Source organism: Sminthopsis crassicaudata, chromosome 5, assembly GCF_048593235.1.
Source record: "Sminthopsis crassicaudata isolate SCR6 chromosome 5, ASM4859323v1, whole genome shotgun sequence".
Classification (NCBI taxonomy): domain Eukaryota; kingdom Metazoa; phylum Chordata; class Mammalia; order Dasyuromorphia; family Dasyuridae; genus Sminthopsis; species Sminthopsis crassicaudata.
Genome location: NC_133621.1, coordinates 91,806,723 through 91,823,755, shown reverse-complemented (window position 1 = coordinate 91,823,755; position 17,033 = coordinate 91,806,723). Strand labels below are relative to the sequence as shown.

At 44.3% G+C, this 17,033-nt stretch overlaps 1 protein-coding gene across 1 annotated transcript in view; it reads left to right on the top strand.

Annotated features, from left to right (window-relative positions):
- Nucleotides 1-15,823, top strand: part of KRBA1 (KRAB-A domain containing 1) — a 66,578-nt gene extending 50,755 nt beyond the window's left edge. The window contains 10 exon segments of the mRNA XM_074269543.1: nucleotides 6,617-6,778; nucleotides 7,914-8,087; nucleotides 9,393-9,611; nucleotides 9,697-9,843; nucleotides 10,259-10,363; nucleotides 11,300-11,440; nucleotides 12,565-12,624; nucleotides 12,917-13,027; nucleotides 13,287-13,460; nucleotides 14,735-15,823. Coding sequence (XP_074125644.1) covers nucleotides 6,617-6,778; nucleotides 7,914-8,087; nucleotides 9,393-9,611; nucleotides 9,697-9,843; nucleotides 10,259-10,363; nucleotides 11,300-11,440; nucleotides 12,565-12,624; nucleotides 12,917-13,027; nucleotides 13,287-13,460; nucleotides 14,735-15,555 — 2,114 coding nt within the window. The 3' untranslated portion in view covers nucleotides 15,556-15,823.
- Nucleotides 15,824-17,033: the final 1,210 nt, after the last annotated feature.

Below are 17,033 nucleotides of genomic sequence, written 5' to 3'. Positions count from 1 at the left end.
TCACTGTCACTGGGAGCGTCTCACCTAATCACAAGGCACAGCTGAATGGGGAGTACTTGAATTGCTGGTGAGTAACCGAATTGGTTCCTGCCCACAAGGAATTTGCAAACTAATGCCACAGCCCATTACAGGTTGTGAAGCTAAAAGTGACTCTGAGGTTTCCATTTCTAGAGTAAGGCTCTCTTCCCCCACTAGAGTTCCCTTTGACCTTAAAGCTTGCCAAAATTTGCTGCCCTGAGGACACCATATTCCTTGGGGTCTTTTCTTTCAGAGATCATTTCTGTGTCCATTCTCCACATCACAGAGCTTCTCTTAAGCAACATTTGTAAAATGGACATAAAACCCATGCTACACACACCTTGATCTCCAATTCACTTCCAGAGACCATCCCTTAATCGTGTTTTCTCTTTAAAAGTCCATGTGATTCACTTGTACTAATACCTTTGTTGCTGTCATTTAATGACCTAAATCATCTAGGGACTGGAACACCACTTAGATCCCATTTTCTCTTGGGATTGTACCAACTTTAAGGTTCAGGATTTTAAAATTTCCCCTTCCAGACTTCCAGATCCTATCTCTTATCCTTCTGTGTCTCCCACTCCCTTGCTCACACTAAACCTACCCTTGCCTTTGTTGCAAGCCATCTTAATCTCCCCCCTTTTAGCTTCTCTTGCTTTGTACTTACTCTTGACCCCATATCCTTCCATTTTAAAGTTTCATTACCCTAGGCCTTCACTTCCTATTTTGGCTTCATCCCTAGATAACTCCCATTATCCAATTTACCACAAAAAAGCATTATATAATCTCATTCAAATAGGTCCTTGGCACTACTTGAGAATCAAAATCACAGAGTCTGAAAGGACTGCCCAGTCCAAGCTAATTCCTGAACAAGAACCCTTCACTGCTTTCTTTTATGCCTTTGTTCTTTAACTACAAATATTTCTCTTTAAGCCTGAAGTGAAGTCTTCCTTATATCAAAATAACCAATAAATGGATAAAGAAAAACTTTTAAGTAAAACTGATGCAGTATAGCACCTAACAGTGCATATCCATTCTCCTTTCAAAGTCAGCCTCTCTGCTGAAATGAGGAAGGAATCTATCAATTCTCTAGGAGTAAGATTGGGGTAGCTAGGTGGCAGAGTGGATAAAGTCAAGAATTAGTCAGAAAGGATAGACTAGAATAGTCAGGATAGGTCAGGAAGACCCGAGTTCAAATCCAGCCTCAGACACTTACTAGGTATATAACCCTGGGTAAGTCACTTAACTTTGTCTCAGTTTCCTCATCTGTCAGATGATCTGGAAAAGAAAATGGCAAGCCACTCTATTATCTTTGCCATGAAAAGCTCCAAATGGGGTCATGAAGAGAAGAAATGACACAATAGCAAAAGAGCAAGATTGTTCAACCAATTACTTTTTTTTTTCTATTTTTTTCATTATAGCTTTTCATTTACAAGATATATGCACAGGTAATGTTTTAGCATTGATAATTGCAAAACCTTTTGTTCCAGTTTTTCCCCTCCTTCCCCCAACCCCTCTCCCAGATGGTAGATTGACCAATACATGTAAAATATGTTAAAGTGTAAGTTAAATATAATATATGTATACATGTCCATAGAGTTGTTTTGCTGTACAAAAAGAATTGGACTTTGAAATAGTATATATTGGAAGGAAGGAGGAAATCAAAAATGCAGACGAACAAAAATAGAGAGATTGGGAATTCTATGTAGTGGTTCATAGTCATCTCCCAGAGTTCTTTCGCTGGGTGTAGCTGGTTCAGTTCATTACTGCTCTATTGGAATTGATTTGGTTCATCTCATTGTTGGAGAGGGCCACGTCCATCAGAATTGATCATTATATAGTATTGTTGTTGAAGTATATAATGATCTTCTGATCCTCTCATTTCACTCAGCATCAGTTCATGCAAGTGTCTCCAGGCCTTTCTGAAATCATCCCACTTATCATTTCTTACAGAACAATAATATTCCGTAACATTCACATACCATAATTTATTCAGCCATTCTCCAAATGATCCACTCAGTTTCTAGTTTCTGGTCATTACAAAGAGGGCTGTCACAAACATTCTTGTATATACAGGTCCCTTTCCCTTCTTTAAAATTTCTTTGGGATATAAGCCCAATAGTAGCACTGCTGGATCAAAGGGTATGCACAGTTTGATAACTTTTTGGGAATAATTCCAGATTGCTCTCCAGAATGGCTGGATTCTTTCACAACTCCACTAACAATTCATCAGTGTCCCAGTTTTCCCACATCCCCTCCAACATTCATCATTATTTTTTCCTGTCATCTTAGCCAATCTGACAGGTGTGGAATGGTATCCCAGAGTTGTCTTAATTTGCATTTCTCTGATCAATAGTGATTTGGAACACTCTTTCATATGACTGGAAATAGTTTCAATTTCATCATCTGAAAATTGTCTGTTCATATCCTTTGACCATTTATCAATTGGAGAATGACTTGATTTCTTATAAATTAGAGTCAATTCTCTATATATTTTGGAAATGAGGCCTTTATCAGAACCTTTGACTGTAAAAATGTTTTCCCAGTTTATTGCTTCCCTTCTAATCTTGTCTGCATTAGTTTTGTTTGTACAAAAAGTTTTCAATTTGATATAATCAAAATTTTCTAGTTTATGATCAATAATGATCTCTAATTCTTCTTTTGGTCATCCTCTTCCACAGGTCTGAGAGGTAAACTATCCTATGTTCTTCTAATTTATTTATAATTTCATTCTTTATGCCTAGGTCATGAACCCATTTTGACCTTATCTTGGTATATGGTGTTAAGTGTGGGTCAATGTCTAGTTTCTGCCATACTAGTTTCCAGCAGTTTTTGTCAAACAGCGAATTCTTATCCCATAAGCTAGGGTCTTTGGATTTGTCAAACACTAGAATATTATAGTTATTGACTATTTTGTCCTGTGAACCTAAACTAGTCCACTGATCAACTAGTCTATTTCTTAGCCAATACCAAATGGTTTTGATGACCATTGCTTTACAACATAGTTTTAGATCAGGTACAGCTAGGCCACCTTCATTTGATTTTTTTTCATTAGTTCCCTTTGCAATTCTTGACCTTTTGTTTTTCCCTATGAACTTTGTTATTATTTTTTCTAGGTCATTAAAATGGTTTTTTGAGAGTCCAATTGGTATAGCACTAAATAAATAGATTAGTTTAGGTAGTATCTTTATCATATTTGCTCGCCCTATCTAAGAACATTTAATATTTTTCCAATTGGTTAGATCTGACTTTATTTGTGTGGAAAGTGTTTTGTAGTTTTGCTCATATAGTTCTTGATTTTCCCTTGGCAGATAGATTCCAAAATATTTATACTATAGGTAATTACTTTAAATGGAATTTCTCTTTGTAACTTTCACTGTTGGATTTTGTTAATGATATATAAGAATGCTAATGACTTATGTGGGTTTATTTTGTATTCTGCAACTTTGCTAAAGGTGTGGATTATTTTGAATAGTTTTTTAGTAGAATCTCTGGGGTTCTCTAAGTATACCATCATATCATCAGCAAAGAGTGATAAATTGGTTTCCTCATTACCTACTCTAATTCCTTTAATCTCTTTTCTCCCCTCTTATTGTCAATATTGAATAGTAATGGTGATAGTGGGCAACCTTGTTTCACTCCTGATCTTATTGGGAATGATTCCAGTTTATCCCCATTACGTATGATGTTTACTGTTGATTTTAAATAGATGCTACTGATTATTTTAAGGAGAAGTCCATTTATTCCTATACTCTCAAGTGTTTTTTAATAGGAATGGATGTTCCCTCTACTTTTGTCCGCCTGCATTTCTGACTTCCTTCACAGGCTAATTGTACACTATTTCAAAATCCGATTCTTTTTGTGCAGCAAAATAACTGTATGGACATGTATATTATGTTGTACTTAACTTATACTTTAACTTATTTAACATGTATTGGTCAACCTGCCATCTGGACGAAGGGGTGGGAGGAAGGAGGGGAAAAATTGAAACAAAAGGTTTTGCAATTGTTGATGCTGAAAAATTACTCATGCATATATCTTGTAAATAAGAAACTATAATAAAAAAATTAAAAAATTAGGAATGGATGTTGGATTTTATCAAATGCTTTTCCTGCATCTATTGAGATGATCATATGGTTTTTGGTAATTTGGTTATTAATATGGTCAATTATACTAATAGTTTTCCTAATATTGAACCACCCCTGCATTCCTGGTATAAATTCTACTTGATCATGGTGAATTATCCTGGGATAATTTTCTGTAGTTTTTTTGTTAATATTATTTAAGATTTTAGCATCAATATTCATTAGGGAGATTGGTCTACAATTTTCTTTCTCTGTTTTTAATCTGCCTGGTTTAAGTATCAGTACTATGTCTGTGTCATAAAAGGAATTTGGTAGGACTCCTTCATTCCCTATTTTTTCAAACAGTTTATATAGCATTGGGGCTAATTGTTCTTTAAATGTTTGGTAGAATTCACATGTAAATGCATGTGGTCCTGCAACCAATTATTTTTTTTTAAACTTATTTTTATAGACCTTTTTAATTTATGGTGAGCACAAAAAAAAGCCTTATACATGAAACTCTCTTATGAAAAGTTTGCTTTTCTTAAACCTAACATTTTCAAAGCTGTCTTACCTGTCTGTGCTTCTTTCTGGTCGTTTTTTTGTTTTTTTTTTTTTAACAATAAAGTCTTGATGACCCTCTTTTTTTCTTTTCTTTTTTAATCATTGACCTCCTTGAGGTATAGTAGTTGAATTTCTGGGTCAGAGTAATTTTATTTGCATAATTCCTAATTATATTCAATTGCCAAGATGGCCTTGTTTCAGTCTTCATACATTCTGACCATTTCTGTCCACTAGATAATCTTTCCCTACTTGCCACTTACTCTCCTAATATTCCTTCTAACCCTTTAAATGTTTCTTTTTCTGTTTCTTCCTCTAGTTCATCTTCTTCTTTTCAACTTTTCAATCTATTTCCAGAAATTCTGCTTGGCTCTCTTCTCTCTTGGAAGTTACATCCACTCCCAAGGCTTTTGAACTTCTTCCATTTAAATGGTTCCCAGATATTTTCTCAAGTCTTGATTTTTCATCTGTCTCCTAGACCCATGGATCTACATAAATCCACTGATTTGCAGGATATCTCCACCTGGATGTCCTCCAAGAGTTCAAATTCAACATGTTACAATTTGAGGTCATCATTCTTCTAAACCCGTCTTCCTTTCAATTTTATTATTTCTATTCATTATTTACCTTTTCTCCTATATTGGAAGACTCAGGGTTCTTCTTAACTCTCATTCCTTCAACACTTATACATTGTTACCTCATCATGTAGAATCCATTTTCTGCAACTCCTTCTCCAACTATATGTCCCCACCTCTGTTCCCACTGATACTCATTACTCCTTGAGTATATTCTTAAAAAAAAAAAAAAAAAGTCTAGACTAGATATTTGGAAAGGAGAGTTTACCCAACAGCTTCCTTTTACATATGAGTAAACTGAGGCCCAGGTAGGCAGTGTCTTGGCAACATCATACGGCCAATAATAGATGTTAGCACTCTAAATGCCATGCTATTTCTGCCATATCTCACTACCTCCGTACAGTGTTTCCTGCCCATATCCTTGCTCTAATCAATCCTTCATACCACTACTGAAATGTCCTCTGATGGACAAAAATATTGGTGTTGTTTAAATTTTATTATCTAAGCTTTTGTTGCTGTTTAGTTATGTCTGACCTTGTGGACCACAGCACACCAGAACTGTCTATAGAATTTTTTTGGCAAAGATATTAGTTAGTGTGGGTTGCCATTTCCTACTTAAGGAGACAGGTTAAATGACTTGCCCAGGATCACATAGGTTATGTCTGAGGTCAATTTGAACCCAGACCCAGCACTCTCATTCCTAAGCCATCCAGCTGCCTCCTAGGTCTAGTATAAGTTTAATCCTGTTTTTCTGCTCAGAAAATCTTAAACTCTTCTCTCATTTAAGGCTTCCACCCCTCTGGTGTCACCTATTGCAATATTTTCTGTATATTTTGTGTTCTAGCCAAATTGCACTGTTCTTTATCCTATGTCCCATCCCAACCTTTGCGCAATTTATACTATTATGCTTCCATACCTTTGCTTATATTATTTCCTAGACCAGGAATACTCTGTCTCTCTCTTAATTTGTTTAATTTAACTCATCTCTCAAAGTCCTTATCATTCAGAAAACCTTCCATCCTTCTGTCATTAAAAGCCTTTCTTTCCTCAGATGTTGTATTATACTTTGTAATGCTCTAAGGCAATTACTAAATAATTACATAATATTGTGTATTATAGACTTATCTGTTTGATATCTTATTTCTCTAATAGACTGTAAATTCCTTAAGCAACAGAGACTAGTCTCAACTAATGCTCATGTTTGTTAAGTTGTACTGTCCATAAAACTAAGCCAGGACTTACAAGGACATTTGGTGCTACTTTACCCTGATTTGACAAAAATGATTGGCCATTTGCTCATGGACCCCAGCCAATCTGAGTAGAGATTGGCAGCTCGAACCCCAGGATTTGCAGACTTCAAACTGCATAGCTAAAGCCAAAACTGTTTGGTTTCTGCAGCAAGTCCAATTGGAAGCTCTCCCCTCCAGGGCCTGGAGAACTGTCTCAAAGAGATCTCCACAAACAGGCCCCACCTCAGCCAGCCTGCCCCATTGTTGGTCCCAGCAGGATATGGGATATCAGCAAGAGTGGAACCCAGGAGTTGGACTACACCCAAAGAAGGTAAACCAGAAATTGCCCTGAGGTGTGTATGTGTATGTGAAAGAGAGAGAAATAGATGGACAGACAGACAGACAGACAGACACAGAGAGACAGACATAAAAAGAGTGTGCTAGTGTGCTATGGGAACAGGAAAAGGGACGTCCTAATAACTGAACTTTTTTCTTTCAGAGATCTGTCATCTGGTCCAGGATTTAAGAGGAAAAAAATTCCCATTTCTAAAAGATCTGTATCCAAACCCAAGTCAGACTGGACCATTAGGAGCTTGTGGCTAACTTTAGCCAGCCCAATACTTGACCATTTTAGAGAAGAAGAAACTGAGATCCCCTAAAGTGATTTGCCCAATATCTTGTACGAAACATCACAAGTAGGACATGAGGCCAGATTCTCTAACTACAAAGCCAGTTCTCTTTCCTGCCAAAGCAGAATGAACATTTTGCTAGCCTGGTACTAATGTCTGCCAGTGATACGAACCAGTTTTGTTGGCTTTCTATGCTGACTTTATTTACATTGTTGTAGTCATTGTTAATTCTTTAGACTCCGTTTTCTTTACCCTAAACAACTTTCTATTGGGCTTGCCATATTTCTCTGAATTCTTCATATTCTTCATTCTTTAAGCTGGGCTGTTTCCACTACAATATGAGCTGGATTCTAAGCCTTTGGCAGCATCAGTGGCCCCTGTGCTTACCAACTAAATCCCTTTCAATTGTGGGTGAATTGGCAGGACTGGCTGTGCTATTTCTTTACTCCCAAATGTCCTGGCCCATTTCCCAGGAGAAAAAAAAAAAGAGCCATGTCTAGAAGCAAAGAGTATCCTGGAAGATTCTAGGGTGCTAAACCCCTGAGAATATGGACCTTTTTAAAATTATTGGGTTTTTTAAATTACTATTTATTGATTTTTCTTACCTCCTCACTCCTTCCCTCCTTCCCTCCTTCCTATTAAACAATTTAAGAACAAAGAAAAACAAAACACAAACCTCACAGAAAATATGTACAATATAGCAAAACATTTCCACACTGACCATGTCTAAAAATGTCTCTACTTTAAGGTGATCACCTCTCTCCCAGAAGGTCTAGGTAGTGTGTTTAATCTTTAGTCCTCTGGAGCCAACAGGTCTGCCTTTCTTGTTGCCTACAGGACTGGGGGGTGAGTCCCATGACTCTCTCTGCCTGAGGCAAGGTGGAAAGGAGGTGCCCTCTGAGAGTCTGAACTTAGGCAGCACACAGACCAGAGTCTGCTGGTCTGCTCAGCACCAGACTGGGGACAAAGGCAGGACCACTGAAGCAGGGCCTTGGAAGTGCTTTGGAGAAGGTAAAATTAAATTTCTTTGTATGCATGTCCTATTGGTTCCATTAGAGTATGAACTTCCTGAGACCAATATTTTATCTTTACCACATTTCCTTGCCAAGAAGACTACTTCTTGAAGAATTAAAAGATGAAAATAGGTCTTTTTCTATGCTTTTCCCCTGTATCTTTTTCCTTCCTTACTGTCAATTATAGCCATTCTGAAAGTTTAACAAGAAAAGTTAGATAATTTTGAAGGATAATTGAGAAAAATGGAAGGTACTTAAGAACTGTGTGGTATATCAGATTGCTTGACTTCTTAATGAGGGGAGGAGTGGGGGGGAAGAGAATTTTTAATTCAAAAAATTTTTTAAATAAATGTTAATTATTTTTACATGTAATTGGGGAAAAAGAAAATATCAATTAAAATGTTCTTAAATAAAAAGAACTGTGTGGTAAAGTCAGGGGAGAACTCTGTATTAGGAGTCAGAGTAATTGGGTTTGAATCTTGGCTTTGCTATTTAATGATAGCAGCAGCAGCTGAAGCAGTAGTAACAGCAGCAGCAGTATTAATAATAATGATAGCTAGCATATAGTACTTTAAAGTTTACCAAGCACTTCTGTTATTTAATTTGAATCTCACAATGACACTATAATGTAGATTCTTTTGGTATTCCCATTTTGCAGATAGGACAGACAGGTCAAGTGACTTGCTTGTGGGTCAAACAGTAAATATCTGAGGCAAGATTCCAACTTGGGTCTTCCTGACTGTAAGTCCAGGGCTGTATCCACTGTGCCATTCAGATGCTGTCTTGTTACTGTATGATCTTGGACACTCTCATGATTTCTTTGAGTATCATTTTCTTTATCTATAAAATAAAAAGGTTGGACCAGGTAATCTCCAATATCCAGCCTGGATCTAATTTTTAAAAGTGTATCAATCAGGTGTTTGTTAATTGTCTACTCTGTATCAAATCATACTGGAACTGGAGATGCAAAGCCAATTCTAAATCCTAAGTGTGGCTTCTGTAGCCGCTCTGGGGAAGAAGAGGCTGTGGCTGAATTCCCTGGGCCTCCCCCTCCAGTCAACAACTAAAGCCTGGTGTAATTTAGCAAAATAATTCCCTCCAGCCTTGGCCTAGTGAAAGGTCTCTTAGATAGGAAGATGGTGATGGGGAATATGGCATTTGTTTGCATCCCTGTGTCACTTCTCCACCTTGTATACATCTCTTGCAGAGTTCTGGACTTTGGTAAGCTCTGGGTCCTGGGCTCGGGTGTGAGCACGCCTGTTTGTAAGAGAGCCATGGGTTTGGGCCCTTCTTGTTTGTCCAGGGGCAGCTCCCAAGCCTTCTCCACTTCGCTGTCTGGAAAACTCCTTGAGGGAGATCTCGGCCATGAGGCCCCTGCGCTTCTCCTGTTTGGCCAGCCCTAGCCTTAGCTCCGGCTCCAGCCCGAGCTCCAGCCACAGCAGCAGCAGCAGCAGCAGTGGTGGTGGCTCAGAGGGAGAAGATCAAAGGTTGGAGCCTGAGCTGTGGAGAACTCGTCTTAAAGGTGAGTTTTGTAGAGGGCCGAGAAGAATGAGCCGGAGAAGCTGTGGGATCCCAGTTTTGACCCTGGCTTTGATTTCTGTTGGCAGAGTGTTCCCCCTTCCCCATCCCTCAGGGCCCTGTCTCTCAGGCCAGCAGCCACCCCAGCCCTCTCACCAGCAGTACCAATAGCCCTGCTACAAACAGACACCAGGGGAAGAGGACCGAGCCGGGGGATTGGAGAACTCTCAATGCAGGTGATCTTCGGAATTTCTTATTGAAGAAGAAATGGAGGGGGCATTCTGTGCTTCTTTAAGAGAAAGGGAAAGAGAAAAAATTATGTGTAGTAGGGAGTGCAATAAACTGTCTTTCTAACAATTGGTGACCTGCTGACCTGTTTCCAAGCAGTCTCTGTATTTTTTTTCCCTCAGTTTTCCTCTATAAAATGGGAATAGTCAGACTGGCCTAGATGAGGAAAATTAGTTTTTTAGAGACCTTAAATGTCATGGCTAGGTTCATACATCTTGCCCATTGTTTAAGACAAGATTTGAACTGAGAGTGGCTTCTTGATTTCAAATTCAGATCTTTGTTTACTAGGCTTCATAGCCATCCATATATTATTATGATGATATAAATCATTCTGGTTTTGCTGAGCCTTGTTTTTTCTCCCAGCTCTGAAAGCAGAGGAGACTTCACGCTGTAGCCCCAGGCTCCATGGAAAGGATGTGCCTTCAGAGGCCTCTAGTGGGTTTCATAGCCCTAGCAGCACTGAAACAGGTGAGAATCAGTAGGTGGAGGGCAGAGCCTAAGATTAGGGGAGAGCACTGGGTCTCAGGGGGCAAGGAATAGGAAAAAGGATGGGTTCTAGAGGTAATAGAACCCATCTCTTCATGATAGAGTACAGAGACTTGGACACAGAGTCAGAAGACAGACCTGGGTTTGGTTCCTGCTGTGCCATTTTCCAGACTTGTGATACTGGGCATTGAACCTCTTTCAACCTCATCTATAAAATAGCGATAATACTATTTATAATATCTACTTCACAGGACTATTCTGAGGATGAGAATGAATTGAAAATACTTTTTAAACCTTAATGTTAATATAATCCTAATAATTTAGGATTCTACTTTTCTCGATTGATAGTCTGTAGTCATGGCTCTAGTGCAGTGGCCATGAGCTGAGCAGGTAGAGAGGAAGATGAATCTCCCCAAACTCTGTGTGATCTCTGGGGCTCCCCAGTGCTGCTTATAGGCTGTCTCCCATATCGTGGCCTAGGCAGGCCCATTTCCCTAAACAAAAGAGCCCATAAATCAGAGGTGCCTGGTTAGTCTAGTTGAGGAGGCAAGTGGATGGTATAGCAAATAGAGGGGCTGTATTTAGAATCAAGAGTAACCTAGGTTCAAATCCCATCTCAGATTTATTAACTGGGCAAGTCATTCTCTCAGCCTCAGTTTCCACATCTGTAAAATGAGGCTAATAATAGCATGAGTACCTTCAAATGAAACAACACATGTAAATCACTTTGCAATCCTTAAAGCACTATAAATTACATTATGTAGTTCAACTCTCATATTACAGCTAAGGAAAATGTGGTCCCTTAAAACAGACAGATACCCATTCTCCAGTGGGGACAAAGGTAGATTCATGAACAGACAGCCTTCATTCATGGCAGGTCCCAGGTTTGTGGAGGCTCAGAGAACTGTCTTCTCATAGGGTCATCTGCAGATACCTGTCCTGCCCCTGACCGGGAAGAAACTCCTGATGTGCCAACCCCCTCCCCTTCTTCTGGAGAGCCTGAGGTAGATGAAGATGCTGATGGCCCGAAGGCTGTGCCTGGAGAACTGAGTGTCGCAAGTGAGCTAGTCAGTGTCCCCTCATTTCTCCTCAGATGGAGCAGCCACTAGGGGCATGGCTTCCCGGGGCAGGGGAGGGCTCTGTGAAGACCCCAACATGACTGATAGAAGCACCCATTCTGCTTCTCCTAACTGCTTCCTCTGATCAGCTGTCCCCAGCAGGGCTGGAGAGGACACTGAGCCCTGAGCTGGGGCTTCCATTCATAGCTTGGCTTGTGCTATAGTGAGCACTTGCTCTCATTCTTTGGCTCAACTCCTTGGCCGGGATCATTGTTTAAAGGGCCCAAAGTGCGGGAGCTTGGCTCTCATAGTGGGAGAGCCCTGGATTTGAAGACAGAAGTCTTGGCTCTGATGTGCACTTGGTCTGGAGGCAATCACTCCAATTCTTGGAGCCCTAGTTTCCTCATTTGTCAAATCAGTCTGATACTGGTGCTAACCTGTTCTCCATGCGTGTCATGGAGAAAACACTGTAAAATACTAAATAAGTCTCCACCAAAGTCCTCTGGTGCCTTGGGGGAGGTGGGGGAGAGAGAGAGAATGTTTGGAGGATAATCCTGGATTTTTAAAGACCACCAATAGAGGATGGGATCTGGCCAGTCGTACAAGGGGAAAGGCTGACATGCAGGCTCAGGGATGGAATGTGTGTCCCTTACACAAGGACTAGCCCAGCCAGTTTTGGAGAGCCTCAGAGGCAGTTTGGCAGCTCTATTCAGTTACTGCTGGGTTGGACTCTGATGTAGTGAGGCATCTACATAGTCTTGAAGTTCTTTTATTCAAAGACACAAAGAAATACCAGGAACAGGGCTAAATATGTAGGCCTACTAAGAGATACCCTTTGATATGAAGGCAGATTTGCTCAAGTATACCCCTAGATACACAAATAGAGACAGTTCCCTCCCCCCTCCAGAGGAACAGAGCTGGTGAGTAGGTAAGAAAATATGTCTGCTTTGAGCCTTCAGATGCTTTCCTGAGGACTAGGCCCAGCCGTGGGACTAGCTTCCTCCTCAAATAGAAGCCATCCGGAGAGGCTCCCCATTCCTTGCTGAGGGCTAATGCTCAACAGACCTGCTCTGCAGGAGCTTGGCTCTTTCCAGTATCTCAGCTTTCCATGTTCTCTCTGTCCAGGTCCCAAGGATGCGAAGCCAGACCCAGCAGGGACAAAGGCCAGGGACTTGACAGGACTTGGTAAGTAGGCTGAGGGCCCCAGGCAGAGAGTGCTGGAACATGCCGGCCAAGAGTCCCTTGTAAGCTGGCCCTCCTGAGCTCTCTCCTAGTTGGGGATGACAGAAGTTCTATAGACCTTGAGGGGATAAGGTGCTTTCAGAGATTCCTAGACCTGCCTGGACCTTTAGGTTGTCTGTTGGAGCCTATAAATTCCTGCTCAGATTAATGTTCTTAAATACACAAAACAAAATATGTAAGATTACAAAGGAAACCAATTATATTGAAAAAGATGTAATTTTGTTTTTCATCCAAGTTCATCAACCCCCTGATCTTTCCAGGGTTGGTAGACCCCACCTCAAAAAGCTCTGGACTAAGTGCAGAGGTGTCAAGTACATGGCCTGTGGACTGCCTGCAACACTTTCAGGTGTGGAGGAACCAGATTTAAATGTGATTGGAAAAAATTTTTTAAAATAAGTAAAAATACAATACACCATAGCTAAATGGTAGTTTTCTAATATGTGGTTTTCTAAGTCAAAGTGCAGCCCATAGGGATCCTTATATATTGCTCAGAGGCCCCTTTCTTTTCATTTTGATTCTTCTCATCTATTAGTTGTGAATTCTAAATGGGTGAGGGCAGAGGGTAGAGCCCTAGGAGCCAACTGCCACTTGCTTATAACCAACAGCGCCAGATGCTGAAGCTGTCTCCCAGTCACACCCGCCAGAAACTCCTGAGGGCATCCGGAGCTGGGCTGGCCCTTCTGCCCTGACCTCCCAGGACGCCCCATCACCCCCAAGGCCGGATAGGGGGCACAAGCGCCTATGTTCTCTGGGTGATCCTGCTGCTGGCTGTTCTGCAGGTATGAAGAAATAACCCACCCTGGGGTTGTGGATAATTAAGACCCCACAAATTGGAGGGAGGGGCCAGAAGGAGCACTAGCGTGGAGTGGAACTTGGGTCAGGTCATGGAGAGGATGCTCAGGGGCTGGACATCCAAGTCAGGACAGAGATCTGGTTACATTGGACTTAGATTGACCTTCCCCATTATGGACTCTAAGTTTCATTTTAGCTTATTTACCTTTCACCATTATTAAAGTTCTCTAATGTCTTGTGAGCTAACTCTAGTCGGAAAGAGATTAGGAGGTTGACCCCTGAGTGATGACTGTCTATTACAAGGCAGGGGGAATCAGGGAGCCTTCTAGTGTTGAAGTATTCCATTGCTCTCAGCCCTTTTCTCCATCCTCATCCCTGACTCACCAAAAGAACAAAGACAGAGATAATGAGAGACCATGACACCTTTGCTATAGGGAGCTCCCCATGGGGACATTTCCTGACCAGATTAAGTCTTGCTCTGTTCTGCTTAGAAAAGGGTCTAAGGCACTGAAAGAACTTACTTACCCAAGACCACCGGGGGAACAAGTTTTGGAGTCAGGATTTGAACTCTATCCAGTATTGGGCACTTGCCTCCTTCTTAAGGGTTTTTTCCCTCTGACACAATTGGGGATAAGTGACTTGCCCGGGGTCACACAGCCAGGAAGCGTTAAGTGTCAGAGGTCACATTTGAAACTCAGGTCCTCCTGACTCCTGGGCTGGTAAGCTATGCACTGCGCCCCCTATCTTAAGGTTCTAACCCACAAAGTTCTTTAGATAAACTCCATCTTGGTCTTGAACATACTGAAGGAAAGAAAGCGGGGTGTCCATTTTTAGCCGTCTGAGTGGGCCTGGGGGGGGGGGACTTTGGGGCACTGACCAGAAGGGGCTGAGGAAGGAGGAGCGCTGCCCTTCCGGGGTGGGGATGGACCCCTGGCTGGCTTTGAGAGCTCCCCTGCCTGCAGGGGGTGCATTTCTCCATGCCAGTCCCAAAGGCCGCCCCGCCCCCTCCAGGCCCGCACAAAATGCTCTCTGCTGTCTCTCCCAGAGGAGCTCCCGAGCGGTAGCGGGCGGGGTTCAGGGAACTGGTGACTCAGCCTTGTGATGGACAGGACTGATGGAGGCGGGAGGGGCCTCGGGAGGGCCCGGGCAGCTCCACCGGAGCACGCTGTTTCTAAGACCTCCGGACCCCCCCTCCGGAAGGCCCGGCCGGAGGTGGGGGCCGCTTGAGGTGATGTCGGAACTCTCTCTTTTCTGCTTTCAGCTCAGACGGGCACGAGATTCTCAAGCGGTCAGACTCGCAGCTTGGCCGAGACCCCCAGCAAGACCCCTCGTCTGGCCTTGCCCCCCGGGGCTCCCTCCCCTGCCACGTTGCCCCTTGACGCCCCCCAGGCTTCCTGCCGCTGTGGGGACGCCCTCCGCGGGGAGCTGCTCAGCCTCGGGGCCGCCCTCACCCAGCAGCTGGCCCGCCTCTCCTCGGCCCTGGCCAGCCTGTCCCAGGACGTGTCGGTGGTGAAGACCCGCGTGAAGTCGCTGGGGCGGGACTTCCGGTCGCACCAGAGGCTGGGGAGGCGCCCCCGACCCTGGCACCCGTGCAGCGGATACCGCAGACGTTGTCACGTCGTTCGGGGATCCCGACTGGGACAAAAGAAGCCAGCGCAGGCCCGATCCCCACAGTGTGGGCCCAAAGGCCCGGGCAGCTTCCTGCAGCAGGAGCCCCGTCCGCCTCCCGGAGCGCCCCCTGCTGGGACGCCTGTGGTGCTGACGACCCCCCTGGGCGGCCCTTCCCCCTGCTCGCTCCTCTTAGCTCGGCCTTGCCCCACCTTGCCCGTTGCGCGCTCACCTCTGAGGCTACTGGAAGACCAGAGCCCGCCGCCTACTCCGGTGGCCGGCTCCGCTTCCCACATCGCCCCTCCTCCAAGCCCGGAGGAAGGGTTCCAGGCGTGGCGGGAACTGGAGCCGTGCACGTGGAAACCGGCCCTGGCCACGGGGGTGAAGGGAGCCTGGTCCCAGCAATCCAGCGAGGCCTCCGCCCGGAGGCCCGGGGAAGTGAGCGCCAAAGCCCTGCACGGAGGCCCGGGCTAGCTCTCGCGGGATGCCCCTGGGACGCCCAGGCCCTTCTACAGCGGCGCCTGGGGGAGGGGCACGTCACGGCGCGTGGAGGCCGGGGTTCCTGCCTGTTATTATTAGTCCTAGGCTTTCCCAGCCGTTTGGGGACGTTTTCTTCAGAGAAGAAGCAACTGTTGGGGATGTTTTCTTTCCCTTTTCCTTAGCTTAAACCATGATTCCATGTATCCTCCCACCATCATCCCTTTCCCAAGAACTGCCAAGTAAACACGCGAGAGTCTACGTATTTGTGTTACCCGGGTGGCTGCAACACCCCCTGTCTCCCGTACCCCTCCCCCCACCTCAGCTCTCTCAGTCATTCTTGTCCCTCTGCTGACCAGGGGGCGAGCTGTGCCCCGGGTACCGCCGTCCGCCTCTGGCTATAATTTGGCTTCAGGGCGTGGGGTCAGACGCGGTCATTAAAGTTCTCGGCGGCTGAGACTAAATGTGGGCTGAAAAACGGGCGGGTAGGCGAGCCTTGGGCCGACCCCTCTTCCATCACGCTTGTCAGGTCCAGAGGCGGCCCGGCTTGAGCCCCCTCGCGGATGGAGTAGCTGACTGAAGCAGGCGAGGCAGGGAGCCGCTCGGAGGAGAACGGGTAGTATTACGGTACAGCTGGAAGAGAGACGCCATTTCAGGGCCCTGTCTGACAGAAACCTGGAGGTTCCCGTGGCCTGCCAGCCCGACAGTCAGTAGTGCGGCGGGGGAGCCAGAAACGCTGATAACGCCTTAGGCTGTAGGAATATATGTATCGTCCAATCCTCCGTACTCGCCTCTGGCTCAGATAATAGCTGGAATATTGCGTTCACTTCGGAGAGGGCCGTGAGTCAGTGTCGGATAAAGCTCAGTTGAAAGAACTGGGGATAGTCTGAAAAAGGAAAGGGTTGGGGGTGGGGCGGCACCTGAGGGTATTGTCCAGTACTAGGAAGGATCGGACGCGTTCAGGGCTCCAAAAGCAAGCAGTAGGAGCCTCGGGGGGAAGTTTCAAAGGAGCAAATGCAGGCTCCGTGTCAGTGAGCAGCCCGAGTGGAGCGGGCTGCCTCGAGTTGTGGCCGGCCCCACAAGGGGCAGAAACTGGATGGCCTCCCGTGGGAGGGGGTGGGGTTTTCGGGGGAACAGGTTGGGTGAGATGGCCGCTGACCTCTCACTCAGACATTGTGGTTCTGGACAGAGACAAGTGGAGATGGAGGGATGAAAGAGCAACAGTTGGAGCGGGATCTCACAGAAGAGGTGGGAACCCAGAATGGGCTGTGGCTCTCCTTATGTGGGGAACTCCTTACCGCCTCCAGGACAGCCACCTGACAAAACCACAAATACAGTGTTCACTAATGGTAGAAGGCTCGCTATAATGACTAGGCTAGAGCAGTGGTCCTCAGACTTTTTAAACAGGGGGCCGGTTCACTGTCCCTCAGACTGTGGGAGGGCGGAGTACAGTAAAAACAAAAGCTCGCACTGTC